Source organism: Salvelinus alpinus, chromosome 4, assembly GCF_045679555.1.
Source record: "Salvelinus alpinus chromosome 4, SLU_Salpinus.1, whole genome shotgun sequence".
Classification (NCBI taxonomy): domain Eukaryota; kingdom Metazoa; phylum Chordata; class Actinopteri; order Salmoniformes; family Salmonidae; genus Salvelinus; species Salvelinus alpinus.
The window spans coordinates 75,746,709-75,772,935 of NC_092089.1; the positions used below are offsets into that span (position 1 = coordinate 75,746,709).

At 41.1% G+C, this 26,227-nt stretch overlaps 1 protein-coding gene across 4 annotated transcripts in view; it reads left to right on the plus strand.

Moving 5' to 3' along the window:
• Positions 1–26,227, plus strand: part of LOC139574453 (teneurin-3) — a 175,828-nt gene that overhangs the window by 9,325 nt on the left and 140,276 nt on the right. For 3 of the 4 annotated variants that reach the window (XM_071399021.1, XM_071399022.1, XM_071399023.1), the window contains exons 2-3: positions 9,183–9,591; positions 11,870–12,145. In XM_071399021.1, the coding sequence (XP_071255122.1) occupies positions 9,324–9,591; positions 11,870–12,145 (544 nt within the window). In that variant the 5' untranslated portion in view covers positions 9,183–9,323. The remainder of the gene's footprint in view (positions 1–9,182; positions 9,592–11,869; positions 12,146–26,227) is intronic. The other variant, XM_071399024.1, reaches the window with a different exon arrangement.

Sequence of the window (26,227 nt, forward strand, 5' to 3'; positions counted from 1 at the left end):
CACCCTAAATGTTGCTTTTGAACCCTCTCTTTCTAAGGTCTGGAAAGTGTTTGCCATACAATGCAATATTAGGCCCTCGCAAGCTTCCTCTGAAAAGGAGCTGCCAAGTGCTTCAGGTCAGGCTCTTTTGTGTCCCTCAGACAGCCCAGTGGGATGTTGGATGTCAGCTCTGCTCGTCGATGGAGCCACTTGACGACCTCAATAATTCAGTTGAGGTGACCTGGGTAATGCCAAAAGCCCCTGGTCTGGCAGGCTGATGAAGAGCCATGATAGACCAGGGCCAGCTGCTAGTTCCTGAGGGACCCTACTCAGCAACACTTCTCCCCCATTCTCAATGGTGGCGAAGACGGAAAATATAAAAAATCTAGATATTGAGTAGTTTGTGGGGAAAAAATTGTGTCGGTGTAATGATATACAGGTCAATGGTCATTTACATCCAGCACGCCATCACTTGTATTCAAGAATTTGGGCTTTTTCACCCCCAGAAATGAAGAAACAGCCAGCGCAACGTCAGTGGAATTTCAGATGGATGGTTCTTTAATAAGGGCTGCGGTCTTTCTGTATTCTGATAGTGTGTTATCATGACCTATATATTCTTCCCCATAATGCTGACACCTGTAGAATAAAATCCCCCAGTTAATTTGTTCTGTTGTTTGATTAATGCACATCTTTAAGTGGTAATATACTCAGTATATTATTCTGTAAAGTGCATAAACTGCATACTATCATGTTGTCCCTAATTTTGTCGTGCATGTAACAATTCACAGATGGCTCCATTTTTTTGACTATGCAGTAGTAGGCTTCATTGTTTGCACAAACAGAATCCTATCACAATTAGCTTTCCCTGATTGTTTAGACTGTCTTACTGAGGTTGTTAAGATGGAGTCAGACTCTTTCAGTAATCACAATGCCTTCCTGTAACCAGTTTAATGCATTGCCAGCTCACATTGTATGATTAAAATATATCTCAGGAGAAATGGAAGGGTTTATCCTTGCTTGTAAAAAGAAAATATGCATTTTTATCTACATTCAGACTCAGCACTTTTGAGTAGCATTCAGCATTTTAATGTTTAAACAATAACATGGTTTGAATGCACACAGCATTCGGTTTAAATTTTGCTTTAATCCATACATATTATGTCTATGTTGAAGCTTCAACATTTATGCCACCTCATATGCCATTGCCAACAAACAAGTACTTTAGGAACAATTCAAGTAGAATTTACTACCGAGACATAAATAAGGATATATGCAATTTAGCATTTAGGAATGTTTGAGAAATGTTTTGTCAATCAGTAATTGAAGTGTGACACTCGATTTTCATTTCCTCACCAGTTTCATTTGAGGCTTCAGTCCCATTTTCTTTCAGTTATTAGAAAATGTGTTTGACAAATGTTATGTTCATCATGCCATATTTTGAAATAGCACTGAACCAGTCATTCAGTTTTCATTCAACCAGTCATTGTCAGTTTACGTCAGTGCCTGCGATTGCCTTGCAACCTCATTACAACTCCACCACTGCCCAAATGTAATTTATTTCTCTAAGGGCATACTGATCATTGTGCTATTTGACTGTAAATTGTTACAATTCTGTTGATGTTATATTTTCAGACGATGCAGTCAACTCACGCAGGTAATCAGGCCTAATTCATTTAAATGTGGTGAATATTCACAACCTTGGCCAAGCAGCCATTCCATCACAGTTCCATGAAGTTAATTTAGATTAATAATATTCAGCACCAGCCTCCCGGGTGGTGCAGTGATCTAAGGCACTGCATCGCAGTGCTAGCTGTGCCACCAGAGATTCTGGGTTCGAGCCCAGGCTCTGTCGCAGCCGGCCGCGACCGGGAGGTCCATGGGGCGGCGCACAATTGGCCTAGCGTCGTCCGGGTTAAGGAGGGTTTGGCCGGCAGGGATATCCTTGTCTCATCGCGTACTAGCGACTCCTGTGGCGGGCCAGGCGCAGTGCACGCTGACCAGGTCGCCAGGTGTACGGTGTTTCCTCTGACACATTGGTGCGGCTGGCTTCCGGGTTGGATGTGCATTGTGTCAAGAAGCAGTGCGGCTAGGTTGGGTTGTGTTTCGGAGGATGCATGGCTCTCGACCTTCGCCTCTCCCGAGTCCGTACGTAAGTTGCCGCAATGAGACAAGACTGTAACTACTACCAATTGGATACCACGAAAAAGGGGTAATTAAAAAAATAAAATAATAATAATAATAATATTCAGCACCTCCTGTATACAATAAAACAACTTATATCTCTGTACTGATGTGTATTATTTAGAAAAGGAATGGAACATTGAATTAAGGCCAGTGGCTAATGGAACATTGAATTAAGGCAGTGGTTAATGGAACATTGAATTAAGGCAGTGGCTAATGGAACATTGAATTAAGGTAGTGGCTAATGGGAAATTGAATTAAGGCAGTGGCTAATGGAACATTGAAGTAAGGCAGTGGCTAATGGAACATTGAATTAAGGCAGTAGCTAATGGAACATTGAATTTAGGCAGTAGCTAATGGAACATTGAATTAAGGCAGTGGCTAATGGAACATTGAATTAAGGCAGTGGCTAATGGAACATTAAATTAAGGCAGTGGCTAATGGAACATTGAATTAAGGCAGTGGCTAATAGAACATTGAATTAAGGCAGTGGCTAATGGAACATTACATTAAGGCAGTGGCTAATGGAACATTGAATTAAGGCAGTGGCTAATGGAACATTGAATTAAGGCAGTGGCTAATGGAACATTGAATTAAGGCAGTGGCTAATGGAACATTGAATTAAGGCAGTGGCTAATGGAACATTGAATTAAGGCAGTGGCTAATGGAACATTGAATTAAGGCAGTGGCTAATGGAACATTGAATTAAGGCAGTGGCTAATGGAACATTGAATTAAGGCTGTGGCTAATGGAACATTGAATTAAGGCAGTGGCTAATGGAACATTGAATTAAAGCAGTGGATATGATTGTGTGCACACATACACTACCATTCAAAAGTTTGGGGTCACTTAGAAAGCAATTCTTTGTCCATGAAATAATGTCAAATTGATCAGAAATACAGTGTAGACATTGTTCATGTTGTAAATGACTATTGTAGCTGGAAACAGCAGATTTTTTAAGGAATATCTACATTGGTGTACAGAGACCCATTATCAGCAACCATCACTCCTGTGTTCCAATGGCATGTTGTGTTAGCTAATCCAAGTTTATAATTTTAAAAGTCTAATTTATCATTAGAATAAATAATGTTTTTTTGCAATTATGTTAGCACAGCTGAAAACTGTAGTGCTGATTAAAGAAGCAATAAAACTGGCCTTCTTTAAACTGGCCTTCTGGGCAGAGTTGCAAAGAAAAGCCATATCTCAGACTGGCCAATAGAAAGAAAAGATTAAGATGGGCAAAAGAACACAGACACTGGACAGAGGAACTCTGCCTAGAAGGCCAGCATCTCGGAGTTTCCTCTTCGCTGTTGACGTTGAGACTGGTGTTTTGCGGGTACTATTTAATGAAGTTGCCAGTTGAGGACTTGTGGAGGAGCCTGTTTCTCAAACCTGACACTCTAATGTACTTGTCCTCTTGCTCAGTTGTGCACCGGGGACTCCAACTCCTCTTTCTATTCTGGTTAGAGACAGTTTGTGCTGTTCTGTGAAGGGAGTAGTAGACAGCGTTGTATGAGATCTTCAGTTTCTTGGCAATTTCTCGCATGGAGTAGCCTTCATTTCTCAGAACAAGAATAGACTGACAAGTTTTTGAAGAAAGTTATTTGATTCTGGCCATTTTGAGCCTACAATCGAACCCACAAATGCTGATGCTCCAGATACTCAACTAGTCTAAAGAAGGCCAGTTTTATTGCTTCTTTAATCAGCACTACAGTTTTCAGCTGTGCTAACATAATTGCAAAATGATTTTCTAATGATCAATTAGCCTTTTAAAATGATAAACTTGGATTAGCTAACACAACGTGTCATTGGAACACAGGAGTGATGGTTGCTGATAATGGGCCTCTGTATGCCTATGTAAATATTCCATAAAAATCAGCCGTTTCCACCTACAATAGTCATTTACAACATTAACAATGTCTACACTATATTTCTGATCAATTTGATGTTATTTGAATGGACAAAGAAATGCTTTTCTTTCAAAATAAAGGACATTTCTAAGTGACCCCAAACTTTTGAACGGTAGTGTATAAGGGGAGGTGTGAGTCTGATAACAGTATAGGGTATGTATAGAGGTTGCCTGGAAATAGATAAACAGACGTTCAATAGGGCATGGAAAAACATACTATTACCACTTCAGATATTTCTCTTTCTATGTGATCTTAGGCAACATTTTTATATTTGTTTTTTATATTCAAAGAGCGATAATGATTGCCTCATAGTCTGCAACTTTGCTTGCGTCAGCAGATTTTTGTTTGTATTAAGACTCAATGAACATTTTTAATTTGAGTGTCGTTGTGGTTAAAGCTGATTGGTTGGATTTGTAGATATCTCGTTGCTGTTTATTATTTGGTGCCCTGTCTCACATGAAGAGATGCATTTCACCTCCGTGTCAATCCCACCTCAAGTGAATCGCTGTATATTTCAGAGAAATAAATCTCTGTTAGTTCTGGTTAAAGTTGGAATCTTAACATCGTTATACTCCCTCTGACATCATTGCACAACAGTACACGTGATAGAACAGCGGAGAATGTACTACATTTTTCTACGCTCCTTTTCAAAGACAAAACTATAACAACTGTATTGGTACGCCCAGTGGCTCTGTTTCACCTTGCGCATATCTCAGCTTTAAGGTGAGGTCTATGCTAATGTAAGAAGTTGACATACTTCAGCATTGGTGTCCACTGATGCCTGAGTTTCTGGATTTCTCATCCTATCCATGATTGTAAAAAACATCAAGGTTCCTGCAAAGACACCTGCAGGTATTTAATGATAAAACTCACAGCCTCTGTGAAAACACACACACACACACACACACACACACACACACACACACACACACACACACACACACACACACACACACACACACACACACACACACACACACACACACACACACACACACACACACACACACACACACACACACACACACACACACACACACACACACCTATCAGCTAACTCAATAAAATACACTACAGGTCTCAAAGTTGTACATCTTGCATTAGCATGGTCCCTGTTGTAAAGCTTTAGACAGATTGAACAGAAATCTGGTTCTGATGGGATCCAGACTAGAACACAGGCAGAGCCAGGGAATCTGATGGCATCCAGACTAGAACCCAGGCAGAGCCAGGGAATCTGATGGCATCCAGACTAGAACCCAGGCAGAGCCAGGGAATCTGATGGCATCCAGACTAGAACCCAGGCAGAGCCAGGGAATCTGATGGCATCCAGACTAGAACACAGGCAGAGCCAGGGAATCTGATGGCATCCAGACTAGAACCCAGGCAGAGCCAGGGAATCTGATGGCATCCAGACTAGAACACAGGCAGAGCCAGGGAATCTGATGGCATCCAGACTAGAACACAGGCAGAGCCAGGGAATCTGATGGCATCCAGACTAGAACACAGGCAGAGCCAGGGAATCTGATGGCATCCAGACTAGAACCCAGGCAGAGCCAGGGAATCTGATGGCATCCAGACTAGAACACAGGCAGAGCCAGGGAATCTGCTTTCAACAGACAAACACTTCTGTGTCTCCAAAATCACTGGTGTCAGGAGGGAACAAGCAGCAGCTGATGGAAGAGTGCCCTTGTTACTCCTCACCCCATTCCAGAGAGTTAGAGAGAGGGAAGAGAAAGGAGAGAGGATAGGATAGAGACTCGACAAGATGAATTATGCAAAGCTGTCAGAGCCGGCTATTGTTGGAGGTGCTGGCTGTGTTAAAGTGAGCCGGCCTGATCCCCACCACCCTCCATCACCACTTTCACGACTCCCTTGGCGAAGGACCGTACGGTCCCTGCAAAAACAAATAGGAAAGGGCGAGGCCACAGAGGGGAAAGGATGGGAAGGGCAGCTAGCTTGGCATCGTGGTGGCAAGTGGAACATCTGTGAGAGGGGGACACGATGGAAACGATAACCATGTGTTTTTATTGGCTTTATTTACAGACTACAGAGTCAGGGTTTACGTCAGGTGGTAATTGCTGGCTTTTGGACCCTATCTTTTTTTTTAAAGCCAATAAATGTAATAGTTGATCGGGAGAAAAAACTGATCTTATTACAAAATAATGCTTTTTATTTATTGATGGAAATATCAGTCGATGGAAATACATTTGACCATCACGCTTATAGGTCTACAGGTTAATTTGCTTTAGTGGAATTAAATTGGGGCGTGTGTATTTTAATTACTCATCATGTATCTTATTTATCAAACACAACTATCACATGCGCACAGCATACAGAGCCTATTTTGAGCTGGATTTCTCCTGCAGCTCCTCAGCTCGCTGCTGCCGGAGTGAAACGTGTGATTTGATAAGACCAGTCATTGCACAACCATTCTAAATGCAAGATTAAAAAGAGCTACTATTTTTATTTCTCAACTGGCAATTGAAGGGCGCCTCCCATTTGACATTCAAGTGCATGCATAGTCAACGGTAGGCAGTCTATCACCATGCCACCCAAAGTGACCTGGAGGCAGTATGCATTTTCAAGACATATACTTAATTTTTTAAAACCTGAACGTTTACTTCATATTGTGAGGCATGTCTTTCCGTGTTTCAAGTAGCTTAGGAACCATAGAAATGTAGAGGCAATTATTTTATAAAGACTTCCTCATATGCATTTGAAACCAGCATTTTTCTCCTCTTCTATTGGTTTTCAAATCAACTTTCTTTCGTTGTCTAGAAGCCAAAGGCGCAATCCTAGTCATATTAGAAACCTATCCTAGTTGCTGCATCTTTAGATTTCCCCTCTTTCTAAATTTCTAACAGACATTTTTATCTCTGTCACATGTGGAACCGCTCGCATCAGATGTGCTGTTTAGAATGGTGTTTACCCGCAAATTGCATTTTGGCAAATGTTTGTAAATGACATTTTATTGTCTGCTTCATTACAGGAATTGCATGTTCTGTTAAGATGAATTACCATAATTTAAATGTGAATTCTGTCATTCTGAGCACTGTGGGTGGACTCCCTAATGGGTTACACACCCAATGCATATGGGTCCCATCATTTCTCAAATGGCCGTTAAATTAAACTCTTCCCGGTCACATTGTCCGGCGCCTCATTTTCCTTACGGAAACCCTGGGTTAGGGGGTCTGAGTTAATATTTAGAACAGGCCTTCGGAAATGTAATTACTTGAACAAAGAGGGCTTCGGGAAGATTTGCCATTTCAGCAGGGAAGTCTCCAGTGGCTACTCTACTCTCTCTTTGCAAAATGCTGTTTGTGCTTACGTCAGGAATGTAGGTCACTTCGGTTGAAACCAATTTATTTGGCTGTATTGGCTCTGAGCCACGTCTGTGGTGGCTTCTCCTTTGGTCCTCTCATGTGAATCGCGAGTGTGAAGCAAAAAAATCTAACACACAATCCCTGATTTTGTGTCCAAACAAGAGAATCGAGCCTAGATCATAAAAGCTTATATTCTCAAAAACTGTGTTACCAAATTGACTTCAAGACATTGCTTGACACTATATTATATATATGGTGTATGGTTAATGTTTAGAAGAACATTGAGACTGTATTTAACAGAAGAAGCAGGTTTAGGAGGAACTGGCTGGGGAATCATAGACCTGTGTAGTACTGTGCTACGCTACATAGATCATGGAGTGTCACTTCCCCCTGCCTCACTGCCTTGTCAACGTTCCCACTGTGCCACTATAATACTGCAGTGTCGGCTTTTCCTTCTTGAGGTCATTGGTGACTGGCTGTCTCAATCAACCATATTATCAAAGGTGACACATACAGACCAGAGGGGTAGCATCCTAACAGTATGTAGGACAGTTCTCAATCCAAATGGGGAGACGTGGGGATAATTGTTGGTGTATTGCGGTAAGGCACTACGTGGACATTATGTAGGCCTATTTGTGGTTTTGGTATCCAAGCAACGAAGTGGCCTAATCCTTAGATAGAACTTCCTTGAGTTCATAGCCCAGCCCACTACACCAGACAGCTTCTATGAGTATCTCCCTAGTGTCCTCAAAGCATCCCCATGTACAGGAACTACCTTCAGTACATAGAGGACATTTTGATGAACTCCGAAAAATGTTGGCGTTAGTAACTTTGGAACCTCCTGAGGAAGGCAGTATGTGTTCACATTAAAGACGTGCCCGGTCGTTCACCTTGCTTTGTGAGAATCCGGCCCGCCACGACATTTCCCCATAACACACCCACGGGGACTTATAGCTGATTAGGACACTAATCTTATTCCCCCTGTTGGGTTGTCGGCGGCTCGACAGACAAGGCTCTTAGCAATAACGGCTATCAGCCCCTGTGTATCTTTACAGGTCTATAAATCAGAACGGATCACAATCAGGGAGGTTTGTGGGTGGGTCCGTTCTTGGCCACTGCACAGTAATCTTTGTAAATGTGGGTTAACATCTCCACTCTTGTCTCTACGTTTGAAAGTGTCTTTTAAGATTTAATCTCTGCATAGAAAGAAAGAACAACCTGTCACCTAGTGAAAGGACTTCTTGGCAAAATTCTCAATAAAAACTTTGAGGTCTAGAAAATACTTTTTCATTTCTCTTGGATCCAAAGTTTCAGTTTCAGTACAGGGAAATGTGGAAGTGTCTGATACACCTGTCTTTGGGCTTCCAGCTGAGTCAAGACAGAAATGAAATCCTCACCAGTGAAAATCCCCCCTTTTCACACTCTACACTTAATAGTAATGGATAATTAAAGTATCTAAATGACCTGTCGACCTCATACACAAACACGCGTCCAAGTTGTGGACAAAAGGAATTTAGCTTACGGGTGGGGTTTGAGAGGTGGTGGGTGTGAGTGGGCTAACGGGTGGGGTTTGAGAGATGGTGGGTGTGAGTGGGCTTACGGGTGGGGTTTGAGAGGTGGTGGGTGTGAGTGGGCTTACGGGTGGGGTTTGAGAGATGGTGGGTGTGAGTGGGCTTACGGGTGGGGTTTGAGAGGTGGTGGGTGTGAGTGGGAGCTTTTGAAGATTAAGTGGGGGGATTAGTGTTATCTGAGCTTCTCCCCTCTCCCCTCTCCCCTCTCTGTTTTCCAGGTAGAGCCGAATGGGGCTAAGTGGACAGACAGACAGAAATACAGACGGATAGACAGAGGGACAGACTTACCAACGGCGTAAACCGGAGTGGAATTCCCAAAGCGAGCGTCTCAGGAGAGAAGGACACAGTATGCAGGCAGCATGGAACAGGTGAAGGAGCAGCAGCCTTTCTGCTCACTCTCCAAGAGCCAGAGAGACCGAGAGAGAGACCGTGAAAGGCAGAGGGATCGGGAACGGCGTTACACCGCATCATCGACAGACCAAGAAGGGGCCTGCCGTGTGCCAACCCAGAAGTCCTACAGCTCTAGCGAGACGCTGCAGGCCTACGACCATGACCCCGCCCGGCTGCTGTTCTCAGGCCGAGTCAAGGAGATGGCCCACCAGGAGACCAATGACTACAGCAGGCCAGGTCAGTACAGCCACAGCTCTATTTCAATCATTTGAAAGGATGATGCATAATAGGTCTGCTGTTTGGATATCATTTGTTTCATACGTGTACTTTTTAAACATACTTAACTTGGAGTTTAATATTTAAAAAAATTGCAAGGTGTATTACAGAATTTAAATTGACATAGGAAAGATAGATAGAGAGATACTATATTAGTAAGTCTATCATTCTTTCATAGGGCCTCCCATTGGTTTCCTTGAAAACGTTATCTTGTTAATGTATGATCCATTAACCAGCATTCATAGTTCGTCATTTGAGGTTTGTATTACTCCATGATGAACAGTAGAGCTCTTTTCGATCTGTGCAGTATGTACAGATCCAAACGAAATGATCGTGCTCCACTTCACATACCGTTGATAATTACCCATTGAACTGTTGAGCAAATAACCCACCGTTTTAATTGGTTGTTGGCAATTGGTAGGAAATGTTCATAATAAGAAAAAAGTTGGTGGTTTATTTTAGTGTCATAGACAATTCTTGATTATCTAAAAATGCATATTTTGTGGCATATTTCTCATTGATGTCTGCTAATTGGCGCCAACTGGAAATTAATTGCATTCTAATTAGGCTGTGGGAAGAATGTTCATTTCCCCTTTATTTCTAGATCAAATTACAACCTTTAATGAAAAGGTAATGAACGATTAGACTTATTATCACTTCAATTATCAATAATTGTTATTTACACATTTCAAAGTTGTATCTGTTTTTAAAAGTAAATTCACACCTTAAGTCAAATGTATAGTTTAAGGTTATATATTGTCAAAGTCCGGAATTGCTCCGCTGCAGTTTTTACTTTAGAATATTCTTTGTCAATTTCACTTGTTTAAATGTTTCCTGCCATGAAATAACCAGTAAACTAAATCAAATGCAAGAACAGTTTTAAATGAATTTATTCATTGCTAATTTACTTATATTAATCTTGCTACCTATCTTGTCTGCACTAATGATATTTCTATATTAATGTAGGTAAAATACATGTCTGGAATCTTATGCAGCATGACATTACATTCTTTATTATTCAGCTAGCTGAATATTTTTTTTTTTATAGAATGACTTTGAATGTATATATTAAAAAATATATATCGATAAATATATACACTGAACAAGAATTTCCATCCAAAGATTGTTTTAGTTCTGTCCACGCATTTAGAAATATAAATTCAGTGAAAAGTACATTAATTGTAGATTTTTGCTGTTTACTTCAGATTACATTATTTTTTCTCAATCCAGCATTGACATCCTGTATATTCCCTTGCATCTCTGTTTTTCACCATTTTGTTTCTCTATTAAATCAACACTTTAGATCCAGATTTACAAACAGTTAAGACACAGAATTGTGGAACTCTTTCAATTTACAAAAAAATATAATTTGGGTAGTTGTACAATGAGTGGGAGTCTCTTTTCTCTGAGTACGCGCACACAGTTTTTAAGGAACTCAGTCTGGCTTTCAACTGACTCTTGAAAATTGTAATAGTAGAATGCATGAGGTGCAATTTTGAAATTGGGTAGTGCATCATCAGTTTTCCTCTTGTCATGTCAGTCATTGCCTACCTTAGAGAGCTATTTATAACTTGTCAGAAATGTCCAGATCAACTAGCCCATGTCAGCCAACGTTTTTTAGCTAGGTAGCCCATAGATTTTGTTGTAACGTTTGAGTCGCTGAAATATCACATGAATACACATTAGACATGGCAACATGTATAGAATTGCAAGAGAATGGGCTTTAAAACTGCAAAATGTTCACTGCCCCGCTTGACAAAATGTGTAGAATTGCAGGAAATAGGGTTTAAACCTGGGAAATGTTCTCTCCGCCAACAAGAGGGGAGTGAACAGTTTGTGTCAAACCGTGCTTGTGCCCATAAAAATAGACGTTGCGCGTGTGCACGGTGGGGGGATGTTGTTTTCAGCAGAAGTCCTATCATCTTCCATCTTACTTGAATGTACAATATGTCTGTTAGTGTGACTTGTCTTCTGATTTACTGGTTGGCTTTTGTTTTTGTGAGGCTTCTATTTGAGTTAAGCCTACTGCCCTTCTAAGAACAGACATTTTAAGAATCACAAAAATGTTTAAGCTACACATTTTGGCAAAATGGCAGTCATTGTAAATAAGGATTTGTTCTTAACTGACTTGCCTAGTTAAAAATAAAACAAAACGTCCGCACCAGATATTCTGTGTTTGGGATTGGGGTTTGATAACATTGTTAAATTATAGGCCCGCTATTTGGTTTTGTCTGTACAGGACAGGCCTTCTCGCTGAGGCAACTTGGAATATGTGAGGCCTCCACACGCAGAGGCCTGGCCCTCTGCCCTGAAACGGGCCTCTCGCACCCCCTTGGTAGCTACTCCAGAGGAACAGTCCCCACAGAGAATAATGAGCCCACGTCCCCGGAACGTACCATGGCTCTCTGGGGCAGGGGTGCCAAGTCAGGCCAAAGCTCATGCCTGTCTAGTCGCTCCAACTCGGCTCTTACCCTGACAGACACCAAAATGGACAATAAGTCGGACAACGAAATTGGTGAGTCTGCCACATTTTTATTTGTTAATTGTGATCCCCCTTATTCCTGTTTTTGTGGAGGTTTAAGTAGGAAGTTAATCGCACACCAAATGTGCAAACTAGTAAGCATTGTACCGGTATTATTTCATTGGTGTTCAGGAAATCTCTTTCATTGGTGGAAGCGATAAGTGGTGGATTCTGATTGGGCATGTGCAGCTGCTGTTTGGGGATAAAAGGCAGGTTTCATGGCGTCTTGTGGATAAGACTTTGGTCTTCCAATTGAGTGTTTGGTAGTCACCTGGTCATCTCCACATGGAAGCAGGGGAGTTTGATAAAGTTTCCCCTTGGGCTAGTGTGTAATCAAAGATAGCTTTGTAAAGCGCCGGTCAGAGATTTCGCATAGAAATTCCACAGTAGTTGAACGAGCACACACAATAGCTGATTTAAGTAGGTTCAACGGTTTGAAGTGCAAATTTGATCATGCTTGAAACCCGAAACTTAAGACTGTGGTATTCTTTTGAAGGAAGATCTTCTGTGCATCAAATGCGGGATTTAGAAAAAATATACATTTCTGTTTATACTTATCAATATTGCTTTAAGTGATAAATGACTCTTTCATTTTGATTTAGAAAGGGTTTGTACTCAAACGAAAAGCAGTCTATACAGCTATCTAAAAACACAGTTGTTTTGTTGCTTTTGTTGTGTATAGAATGTGAGGCACTTTCAGTGTATAATATTCCTTGCAGTGATAACTTTGCTTTTATCCGGCATTCGTCAATGACTTTACAAAAAGTACAATGTTTTGCCTCCAACTTTGAAGTGATGTTATTGTCTATTACTTATTTATTCATGTCGTTGTGCTATTATATTTTCTACACATCAGCCATGGTCTCAAATTTGTTCTTAGAGCAGTTTTGACAACTTTTGCTGCTGTTAAGCTAATTTGAAGAATACCTTTATCTTTAATGCTCTCAAAAAGCATTGAAAATCTATTTACCGTGGTGGTATGTATTGTCATCTCATATGTTTGCTGTCACCATACTTTTCAATAAGCATTACCAAAGGTACAGAAGAAAGAGAGATGATAGTGGTTGATTATCCAAGGATTATCCACAGACTTTCAACTGGCCAGAACATATAGAAAGGTTACATGGTACAAAGGAAATATTTTGTGTTCAGAGCAAACCATTTATATTTCAGTTATGTTCCAGACAGATATTCCATACCACTCTTGAGATGTAGATCTGAGATGTGGATTTCGCCTCTCTTAAGTGCCTTTTTTCCTTATATAACATTATTTTGTTTTATTATAGTCTCCAACTACTTTGTGATTACTGCTGATGTAAAAAGGGCTTTATAAAATACACTTGAATTTGATTGGATGGAAAAACGTGTGGAAAATAACTTAAATTTCTGTGTCCTATCTCTAGTTTTTTAAAGCCCCACATTATTCATGTGACGCCATATAATGTCATTCCAAATAACTCATTGATGACGTGTAATGGGAGTAAAATAAGACATTCAAGGCACCTAACAAGGTGTTTTCTTATCTACAGAACTTTTCCTCCATGTTTGTTGCAGCTGTTACATGCGATCTCTGTGGCTCAGAAAACGCATTGGAGTTAGCTTGCTTCAAAAGGCTCTGACCTGGCCTCCTACCCCCACTACCCCCCGCAGCCTCTCTTCTTTGGAGTCTCTTTTGGAGATGTCTGGAGTGCTGCCGCTCATTTGGTCTTGTTAGTGTGACTCCCCGCTGTGACTTTTATCTCGCCCAATTTCCACCCTATTATTTTAATCATAGGGAAAATAAGCAATACGTGCTACATCTTGTTCGCAGGTAGCTAAGCTACCACCCGTTAGGAAGGCGCGGAAAGAGGCCCAGAGTTTTCGAATTTTAATTAAACCCTAACCACGGGTAACTTTTCCGTCATTTGTGCTTGTTTGTTCGTTTGTCGCTTAACCTTATTTGGATGTTTCGTTGTGAATGATAAGAGGTTCAGATCTTGACGGGTCATGCACTAATCAACAGCTACATTGTTGATTTGTTATCGTGTTATCCTTATCTTGTATCCGATGGCTACCTCTATTTTCAACTGGAGCAAAGGGGGAAAAGTCATCCTTTAAAACTGCTTTAGATCTCATTCTTTCTCTCTTTTTGTCATGAAGCATTACACTTTCGACTTTCACTATTTAATGAAGCAGCTAAGAGGAATTACCCATCAACTGAATATGCATGTGAAAGCCATTACAAAGGGGCGTTCAGCTCCACTTATTCATAAATGAACTCAATATTTCATTGTAATTTGCACCGTTCTGGGCAGTCAGACACAGAAGACTACTACAGTCTTGGCAGACTGTCGGGCTATAGCATCTGCAACTGTTAATAACCGCCTGATCCAAGAGAAAGAAGACTAAGATTAAAGATTGTGTCTTTGCTGGCTGAGTTTCATCCCAAAAGAATCCAGAGAATTTAGGTCCAGATTGACAGATTTACTTTGTTGGTTGTGATGTTGGTAGTTTTGTTGGTTGTGATGTTTGTTGTTTTGTCGGTTGTGATCTTGGTTGTTTTGTTGGTTGTGATCTTGGTTGTTTTGTTGGTTGTGATGTTGGTTGTTTTGTTGGTTTGGGATGTTGGTTGTTTTGTTGGTTGGGATGTTGGTTATTTTGTTGGACTGTAGTGTTGGCTCTGATGATGGGATATTGTCTGTTCAGCGTCTAATTACAGTGAAACAAATTGATTGAGACAATTGTGCCGAATCGTACCCTGTCGACAACAAATCCAATGCCTTCTGAACCGATGTCCTCAAGAGCATTTTAACAGCTGTTTTAACATATTATTAATGTTATGTGTCTGTGATATTTTATCAGTGCAAAAATTGCAAAAGAAGTCCAATTTATCCAAACAATGAAGACAGCCACCAAAGACACCTGGCAGTTTTACACACCACTCTCAAATGGAGTATAACTCCTGGCTGCTTTGTGTGAACCCTTCCAGTAAAAGGTTAATTGAATTACATGAGAAGACATTGTAACATGCAGTGCAGCACAGCACACACCAGAGAGCTGTGGGTATATGAAAGCACCTCACAAATACGCACACGCAGGCGCGCGCGCACACACACACACACACACACACACACACACACACACACACACACACACACACACACACACACACACACACACACACACACACACACACACACACACACACACACACACACACACACACACACACACACACACACACACACACACACACACACAGGGAGTCTAACAAACAATGGTTACACACCATCTGTCAACTCCTGCCTCACATCATGATTACAGTGGAATCATTCTATTGATCATGGAAGATAAAAACACCCTCACACTGCCTATATAATTCAATATGGCCTAAGTTGTGAATATACAGAATAAGTAAAACCTTTAGTTTGGTCAAAGGCTCTGAACATCTGTGACGTTTTTGAATAAAATTCTTAACTGGCTGCAAGGCATGCATTCACATCTTCCCAGAGAGCTGAGAACGCGTCAGTGTGTTTGAGCCACAGACCCTCGTGGCCTGAGCGCCGGCCACGTCCAACTGTTGTTATTTTCTCCTCTTCTGGTCCCATTGACTGCTCCCTCTCAGAAGAGTTGCCTCTATCTTTTGTCGGACCGTGTCAATGTATGTAGGACACTGGCTGCGTGATGTGTGTACAGCGCAGAGGTGTCATGGGGGTAGCATGCTCATCCATCAACTGAACCAACACTGCTTTCTATTTTGGTGGAAGACAGAGAGAGCTTGGTGGGGAAGATTTTTTTGCTGTTTCATTGGGTAAAGGCTCAATTCCATTGGATCTGAACTTCTGTTAATTATTTGAGAAGACGACTCATTTCTTTTTAGCTCCTAGTGGAGAATAATTTATGCCCAATTCATACCTTGACGACCTCTTTTTTAAAATAGTTTTCAATTCATCCTGTGTGGTTACAGAGGAATTGAACCTGGCCTTGTTGTCCAAACCGATTGCGCTTGCCATTGTTGGTTAGCCATTGGTAAGCAAAACATGCCATTGAGTTTGCCATTGTTGGATTGCCGTTGATAAGCAGTTGCATATACCAGATTAGACTGCTCAACATGCTATTATAATTAAGACCTACTCTAGCATTGTCAATTACCAGACCTGCTATTGACTGTACTATATAGAAAGGGCTCATTTCATTTCAATAGGCAGCCTGATGGAGTAGCTGTATTAGCCTCCAACATGGAAACAGTTAGGGGTCTATTCCTCAACACATGGCAACGGATTCAGGCTGTGTGTTGAAGGCTGTGGTGTAAATATAACTGTCTCAGAGCTACTTGTCCTTTTCCTTTGTTTTCAACGGAATTAGCATCATTAGCATATCCTCAAGTGAAACATCATGTTCCTTGAATAATACAATGCAGAGCTAATTTTGATCGTTGGTGGCTTTTCCCCTGTTGACGCACTGTGTTTTATTGCTGGAGCAATCTTAGCTTTTGTAGACACCCGAGCAAATCAAACGCTACGGGTTAAGACTACTTGTCAAACGGCCAAATCACCTTGATGCTTATTGATGCTCCCAAGTCGACTATATGTTTTGAATGACAACTCTTCTCCGATGAGCTCAGATATTGAAAAAGAAGGAAAAATGGTTGACAAGCCATTATAATACTGTGTGTATCCCTGTAAATAAGATGGGAATTTATGGAAGCATAAAAGCAGCTATAAAGTGTGAAAATAAAAATAAAAATGATTCTTATATGGCATGTTTCAAACATGAGTCACATGAGGGAAACTCACATTAAGATTAGTCTAATAGTCAGAGGACATGCATGCTAGGGGTGTGAACGTTTTAATGTTTCAGCAAAAGGGGGTCCTTAACGTTAAGAAAAAATCCCTAACCGAAAAAGAGTGCAGTTGTCACAAAACTACCACTAACAGGTCTCGATCATCATCATAAAGGGAAACAAACATTTAAAAAATACCTAAAGCAACAACGCTGCAGTGTTAGTAGGAGGAGAAAAACTGCTTCATTAACTGGAGCTATAATGCATGAGGGAGAGTGAGAGGCTTGAAGCAGAGCAGCAGCTCAAATGGGAGTGAGGAGGGGAGCAGGGAGGGGGAAAGAGATGGCAACCAAGTTGACTTGCGCTAATGTATTGCTAGTTATTTCTCATCTCATCTGGATACATATTCCCTGTCTTGACTGCACCCAGAGAAGGTAGTTAACGTTAGCTATGCTAATTAAGTCTCGCTAGTTAACGTTAGCTAAGCTAATTGAGTCTAGCTAGTTAACGTTAGCTAGGCTAATTTAGTCTAGCTAGTTAACATTAGCTAGGCCAATTGGGTCTACACACCATACCAATGTAGGCCATCTGCATTGTGAATTTGAGTGGAATTTTATGAATCTTTCTTATAATTTGACTGGAAAACCGATACAAAACTGGAAGTTTAAACGTTAAGAAAATGTTTATATTTGTCACATCCCAAATGTATGCAGTGGTATTTTGGAAAATCAAATGATTGCATGCACATGCACACGCTCAGACATGCTCACTCACACACACATACATGCACATACACACACAAACACGCACGTGAACACAAACACACATGTACAATCATTCAAACACACACACACTTTACATGCAGGAGAAAGGTCAACGTAACGTAGAGGAAATAGAGCCATTGAGATGATTGATGACAGTGACCAGGGAGGACAGTGTCACTTTCATTGTCAAACTCATCATATTATTATTATAGAGTACTCCTCTTCTCATATTCTATTTCTTTTCAAGTACAGCCCAGCAGAAACATTCAATCATATGAACATTCACTCACTCACGCACACACAAACTCTAGCACATGCACACACACATACTGTACACACGATGAGTGATACGGAACATCTTCAACCCTTAAATGTGAAGAATCTCTATTCTCCTTGACTGTATAGCGCTTCTTACAATGTACCCAACATCCCACGGCTATATATACTGAACAAAAATATAAAAATGTCAAGGATTTTACTGAGTAACATTTCATATAAGGAAATCAGTTAATTGAAATACATTCATTAGGCCCTGATCTATGGATTTCACATGACTGGGCAGGGGCACAGCCATAGGCCCACCCACTTCGGAACCAGGCCCACACACTGGGGAGCCAGGCCCAGCCAATCAGAATTAGTTTTTCCCCACAAAATGGCTTTATTACAAACAGAAATCATCCTCAGTTTCATTAGCTGCCCAGGTGGCTGGTCTCAGATGATCCGTCGGGTAAAGAAGCCAGATGTGGAGGTCCTGGGCTCGCATGGTTACAAGTGGTCTGTGGTTGTGAGGCCGTTTGGACGAACTGCCATATTCTCTAAAATGGTCTTCTAGCAAGGCTTTCCACTAGACATTGGAATATTGCTGCGGTGCGGGGAATTGCTTCTATTCAGCCACAAGAGCATTAATGAAGTCGGGCACTGATGTTGGGCGATTAGGCCTGGCTCGCAGTCGACATTATAATTCATCTCAAAGGTGTTCGATGGGGTTGAGATCAGGGCTCTGTGCAGGCCAGTCAAGTTCTTCCACGCCAATCTCGAGAGATCATTTCTGTATGGACCTCGCTTTATGCACAGGGGCATTGTCATAAGGGCCTTCCCCAAACTGTTGCCAAAAAGTTGGAAGCACAGAATCGTCTAGAATGTCATTGTATGCTGTAGCATTAAGATTTCCCTTCAATGGAACTAAGTGGCCTAGCCTGAACCATAAAAAACAGCCCTAGACCGTTATTCTTTCTCCACCAAATTTTACAGTTGGCACAATGCATTCGGGCAGGTAACATTCTCCTGGCATCCGCCAAACCCAGATTTGTCCGTTGGACTGCCAGATGGTGAAGCGTGATTCATCACTGCATAGAACGTGTTTCCACTGCTCCAGAATCCAATGGCGGCAAGCTTTACACCAATCCAGCCAACGCTTGGCATTGCGCATGGTGATCTTTGGCTTGTGTGCGCGGCTGCTCGGCCATGGAAACCCATTTTATGAAGCTTCCGACGAACAGGTCTTGTGCTGACATTGCTTCCAGAGGCAGTTTGGAACTCGGTAGTGAGTGTTGCAACCGAAGACAGATGATTTTTACATGCTACATGCTTCAACACTTGGCGGCCAGTTCTGTGAGCTTGTGTGGCCTACCACTTTGCAGCTGAGCCGTTGTTACTCCTAGACGTTTCCACTTCACAATAGCAGCACTTAGAGTTAACCGGGCAGCTCTAGTAGGGCAGAAATTTGACGAACTGACTTGTTGGAAAGGTGGCATCCCGTGACGGTGTAACGTTGAAAGTCACTGAGCTCTTCAGTACAGGCCATTCTACTGCCAAGTTTGTCAATGGAGATTGCATGGTTGTGTGCTCAATTTTATACATCTGTCAGCAACTGGTGTGGCTGAAATAATATAATCCACTAATTTGAAGGGTTGTCCATCTACTTTTGACCATGCAGTGTGTATATATGTATATATATACAGTGGGGAGAACAAGTATTTGATACACTGATGATTTTGCAGGTTTTCCTACTTACAAAGCATGTAGAGGTCTGTAATTTTTATCATAGGTACACTTCAACTGTGAGAGACGGAATCTAAAACAAAAATCCAGAAAATCACATTGTATGATTTTTAAGTAATTAATTTGCATTTTATTGCATGACATAAGTATTTGATACATCAGAAAAACAGAACTTAATATTTGGTACAGAAACCTTAGTTTGCAATTACAGAGATCATACGTTTCCTGTAGTTCTTGACCAGGTTTGCACACACTGCAGCAGGGATTTTGGCCCACTCCTCCATACAGACCTTCTCCAGATCCTTCAGGTTTCGGGGCTGTCGCTGGGCAATACGGACTTTCGGCTCCCTCCAAAGATTTTCTATTGGGTTCAGGTCTGGAGACTGGCTAGGCCACTCCAGGACCTTGAGATGCTTCTTACGGAGCCACTCCTTAGTTGCCCTGGCTGTGTGTTTCGGGTCGTTGTCATGCTGGAAGACCCAGCCACGACCCATCTTCAATGCTCTTACTGAGGGAAGGAGGTTGTTGGTGTAGATCTCGCGATACATGGCCCCATCCATCCTCCCCTCAATACGGTGCAGTCGTCCTGTCCCCTTTGCAGAAAAGCATCCCCAAAGAATGATGTTTCCACCTCCATGCTTCACGGTTGGGATGGTGTTCTTGGGGTTGTACTCATCCTTCTATTCCTCCAAACACGGCGAGTGGAGTTTAGAGCAAAAAGCTCTATTTTTGTCTCATCAGACCACATGACCTTCTCCCATTCCTCCTCTGGATCATCCAGATGGTCATTGGCAAACTTCAGATGGGCCTGGACATGCGCTGGCTTGAGCAGGGGGACCTTGCGTGCGCTGCAGGATTTTAATCCATGACGGCGTAGTGTGTTACTAATGGTTTTCTTTGAGACTGTGGTCCCAGCTCTCTTCAGGTCATTGACCAAGTCCTGCCGTGTAGTTCTGGGCTGATCCCTCACATTCCTCATGATCATTGATGCCCCACGAGGTGAGATCTTGCATGGAGCCCCAGACCGAGGGTGATTGACCGTCATCTTGAACTTCTTCCATTTTCTAATAATTGCGCCAACAGTTGTTGCCTTCTCATCAAGCTGCTTGCCTATTGTCCTGTAGCCCATCCCAGCCTTGTACAGGTCTACAATTTATCCCTTATGTCCTTACACAGCTCTCTGGTCTTGGCCATTGTGGAGAGGTTGGAGTCTGTTTGATTGAGTGTGTGGACAGGTGTCTTTTATACAGGTAACGAGTTCAAACAGGTGCAGTTAATACAGGTAATGAGTGGAGAACAGGAGGGCTTCTTTAAGAAAAACTAACAGGTCTGTGAGAGCCGGAATTCTTACTGGTTGGTAGGTGATCAAATACTTATGTCATGCAATAAAATGCAAATTAATTACTTAAAAATCATACAATGTGATTTTCTGGACTTTTGTTTTAGATTCCGTCTCTCACAGTTGAAGTGTACCTATGATAAAAATGACAGACCTCTACATGCTTTGTAAGTAGGAAAACCTGCAAAATCGGCAGTGTATCAAATACTTGTTCTCCCCACTGTATGTGTGTGTGTGTGTGTGTGTGTGTGTGTGTGTGTGTGTGTGTGTGTGTGTGTGTGTGTGTGTGTGTGTGTGTGTGTGTGTGTGTGTGTGTGTGTGTGTGTGTGTGTGTGTGTGTGTGTGTGTGTGTGTCAAGGGGTCTGAATACTTTCCGAAGGCACTGTACACCCTTGACTTTTTCCATATTTTGTTGTCTGTCTGAATTTAAAATTGATTACATTTATAGTTTTATCACTGGCCTACACACAATACCCCATATTGTCAAAGTGGAATTATGTTTTTCGAAATAAAAAAATATAGAAATGAATGAAAAGCTGAAATGTCTTGAGTCAATAAGTTTTCAAAGCCTTTGTTATGACAAGCCTAAATAAGTTCAGGAGTAAAAAGGTGCTTGTCGAGTCACATAATAAGGTGCATGGACTCACTCTGTGTCCAATAATAGTGTTTAACATGATTTTTGAATGACTACCTCATGTCTGTACCCCACACATACTGTAAGGTCCCTCAGTCAAGCAGTGAATTTCAAACACAGATTCAACCACAAAGACCACAAAGGTTTTCGAACGCCTCACAAATAAGGTACCTATTTTGTAGATGGGTATAAAAAAACAGACATTTGGGCATGGTGAAGTTATTCATTACACTTTGGATGGTGTATCAATACACCCAGTCACTACAAAGATACAGGCGTTCTTCCTATCTCAGTTGCCGGACAGCAAGGAAACTGCTCAGCGATTTCACCATGAGGCCAATGGTGACTTTAAAACCATTACGGAGTTTAATGGCTGTGATAGGAGAAAACTGAGGATGGATCAACAACATTGTAGTTACTCCCCAATACTAACCTAATTGACAGAGTGAAAAGAAGGAAGCCTATAGATTATAAAAAATATTCTAAATCATGCATCCTGTTTGCAATAAGGCACTAAAGTAATACTGCAAAAAATGTGGCAAAGCAATTCACTTTTGTCCTGAATACAAAGTGTTATGTTTGGGGCAAATCCAATACAGCCCATTACTTAGTACCACTCTCCATATTTTCAAGCATAATGGTGGCTGCATCATTTATGGGTATTCTTGTAATCGTTAAGGACTGGGGAGTTTTTCAGGATAAAAAAATACATGGAATGGAGCTAAGCACAGGCAAAATCCTAGAGGAAAACCTGGTTCAGTTTCAACCAGACACTGGGAGATTCATCTTTCAGCAGGACAATAACCTAAAACGCAAACCAAATCTACACTGGAGTTGCTTACCAAGAAGACACTGAATATTCCTGAGTGGCCGAATTACAGTTTTGACTTAAATCTGCTTGAAAATCTATGGCAAGACTTGAAAATGGTTGTCTAGCAATGATCAACAACCAATTTGACACAGTTTGAAAAATGTTGAAAAGAGTAATGGACAAATATTGTATATTCAAGATGTGTAAACCTCTTAGACACTTATCCAGAAAGACTCACAGCTGTAATCGCTGCCAAATTAGATATTTCTGTATTTCATTTTCAATAAATGTACATTTTTTTGAAAAATATTTTCACTTTGTCATTACAGGGTATTGTGTGTAGATGGGTGAGAGAAAATAAGCTATTTAATAAATGTTGAATTCACGCTGTAAAACAACAAAATGTGAAATAAGTCAAGGGGTATGAATACTTTCTGAAGGCACTGTATATATATATGTGTGTGTGTGTGTGTGTGTGTGTGTGTGTGTGTGTGTGTGTGTGTGTGTGTGTGTGTGTGTGTGTGTGTGTGTGTGTGTGTGTGTGTGTGTGTGTGTGTGTGTGTGTGTGTGTGTGTGTGTGTGTGTGTATTCCGAACAATGACATTGCTCATCCTGATATTTCTTAATTTCTTTCTTTTTAACTTTTTGGACTATGTGTGTATAGTTTTGTATTGCTAGGTATTACTGCACTGTTTGAGCTAGAGACAAAAGCATTCCGCTGCACCTGTGTACTCAACCAATGAACTTTGAACAGTCGATTGAACTCATTCCCCTTTGAATGGTTTACTTCTTAAAGGGGTAAATTCACTATATTTGCGGATTTATATGGTTTTTTAATGATATTTTATCTGGTCGATTATGGGCATGTTTTGGTAATTTAGTCACTTTCAGCAGTCTCTGTCTAGCTACTATCTTATATTGTAATTTGGTTTGATTGACCACAGTCCCCCCCAAAATATCTCTCCCCTGCAACTCTTTCCCAAGCTGTTCCTGAAGATATGTTCTCAGTGGAAATATGTTCTCAGTCAATTTACCTGTAACAGTAAGAGTTAAAAATAAAACTGTGAGCTTCCGGTACTTGACGCATACCATGTCCCATCCTGGGACGATGTGTGGTGTATTAATATGGCCTGCAGTGGCAACAGTGGAGGTCACTCCAATAAATTGGTCAGGTTGCCTTTTAGCAGCTCGGTCACAGCCCATTTATCTTGTTACCCCACTCTATCCATTTAGTGGTCTCAATAGTGGGATTAGACAATGGAGCAGCACCAGGCACCCAATGACGGAGCGCTTGGCAAATAGGTTGTAGTGTTGCCTTAGCTATTGTTATTTTTTTCTTTCTCTTGGTTTTTGAAGGATCTGTCTGTTTTCTGGAATAAGTCTTGATGTGTTTATATTTTCGCTTAGGAAAAGTGAGTTATAGTTATTTTCGTAGACAAGGCTTAATCGGTCTCGATCGGGCGAGGCAAATAGGCGGTGTCGAAATGAACCTTGAAATGAAGAGGGAAAATAGGAATGCTATATCAGGTTGTTTTGGTTTGATGTGTGGAACTGCACACGACACCTTCCATCAATTATCAAAGCTAAAACTAATTTCAGCCCCTCAGCACTGTATAGAATTGTCTCTTTCAGTACCATTCAAACACATATATAAAAAAATGAATTGAAGTGGCAAGGACACTGTAGAAATAAAGATTCCTTAGATAATTGGAAGATTATTTCCTCCTCTACAGTTGTTGAGAGAGAATGGTCTCCCTTTAATGTGGTGTGTTGTGTTGACTGAGTAACCTGAGACTTCTACTGCATCCTGAGAGGGATATATACACTGAGAAACAGCAATTAATTCCGTCCTCAGTGTTGCCATGGGGTTTCTGCTATTGCCTATGGTGGTGACGTTAAAAGGTGTAGTTGTAAGCTTCTATTTTCTATTATAAGTGTGGAAGTCCTCCAAAACACAAACAAACAAGCCGGAAGGAGTCTTTGTAAGTGCAAACTCAAAGAAGAAAAGGTAATGGTGCCTTGATTAGAGTAAATAGAGCATTTTTGTGTTTTGTTTCAGCCATGATTGTGTATGTAGGCTTCAGTAATGCACCCTACAACCACAGGGGAAAATGAGCTGTGGAGTGCATCTTCAAGGATGGTGTAGAAATGGGGTCTGGGGAAATTGGCATACTATCATTATTATACGGTGATGATTGGAATTTGCCTTCTTTCGTGGATGGAGAAGGATTATCATACTTATCCTGCCAACAATAGGACATTCACATTTGGTAGTCATTCCCATTTAGAACCAATCAGCACCCTGGTTTTTCACCCATCCCTTGCAATCAAAGCAAATACTTTAATGGTGGAAAGTACCTGTTTCCTGACCCTCTTTTGGACTTTGAGAGTCTTGAAAAATACACATTTTGTCTATTCAGGCTCCTTCTCGACCAAGCTGTTTGTTTTCCAATCACTTAAAAGATGCACCAAGGGATAGCATAATATTTCTAGAGTTTGCTCTTTAAATAAGTATGGGGATGACATTTGGGAATTCATTATAATGGCTGCAGAGAGAATTTTTCTTCCGTCCCTCTGCTGCATAACAGAAGATATTTACTGTGGCTGAACAACATCACTCACAAATAATACACTACAGTCTGCCTCACACAGAAGCCGTGTTACATTTTAGATAAAGCTTTGGTGGTGGGACTGATAACATGATACATATTACATTACATCATCCTAGCATTCTGTTGCCATATATCAGCTTCCCTTTTGAAATATAGCCTGCTGCACTGTTCCTGTTTCTGCACCAATGTGAACATCCTTCTACAGCATAGCAACACATAGACACTGTTTAGTGGGCTAGCTGTTCACACATTTAATATAGTGGTGTAGAGGAAGTCCAGTATTTCAAATCAAATGTTATACAACACAAAATCAAATAATGAGTTCCTTGCTTTTCCTGTGGTCCAAACAAGCTCCCCTGCCATAATGGATACACTGGAGGTTAGGGTCGGGCAGTAACCAGATTTTCATACCTTCATACTGTTCCTTACTGCCAGTGCAAACAAGGGGCGCTATTTTTTTCAAAATGTTTTTTTTGACGCACAAAACAAATTTAGGCAGTAGGGATCCTGATCCAGGAGGAGATTGATTGTCTCTGCTGTAACCACAAAGGTTGATCTTGCAAGCTAGCCACTTAGCTAGCAAGTTATCAAACCAATTGCATAGTTGGAGCCCTGAGCAGGATATCATTTATTTGGCACAACTTAGATCAACGTTTCTCAAACTTGCCCTAACACTACACAACTGATGATTAGTTGATTATTTGAATCAGCTGTGTAGTGCTAGGGCAAAAACCACAATGTGCACCCAGCGGGAAACCCTGTCTTAGATAGTTCATTTATAGTTATAAGCAGTGGCGTAGCACCCACTGCTTGTATACAGTATATCTTTTTTACAGTATTGAAAATCATACCATCGGTATTTCAAAATACCCCGGTATGTGTATGGTATGTACAGTGGGGAGAACAAGTATTTGATACACTGTCAATTTTGCAGGTTTTCCTACTTACAAAGCATGTAGAGGTCTGTAATTTTTATCATAGGTACACTTCAACTGTGAGAGATGGAATCTAAAACAAAAATCCAGAAAATCACATTGTATGATTTTTAAGTAATTAATTTGCATTTTATTGCATGACATAAGTATTTGATCACCTACCAACCAGTAAGAATTCCGGCTCTCACAGACCTGTTAGTTTTTCTTTGAGAAGCCCT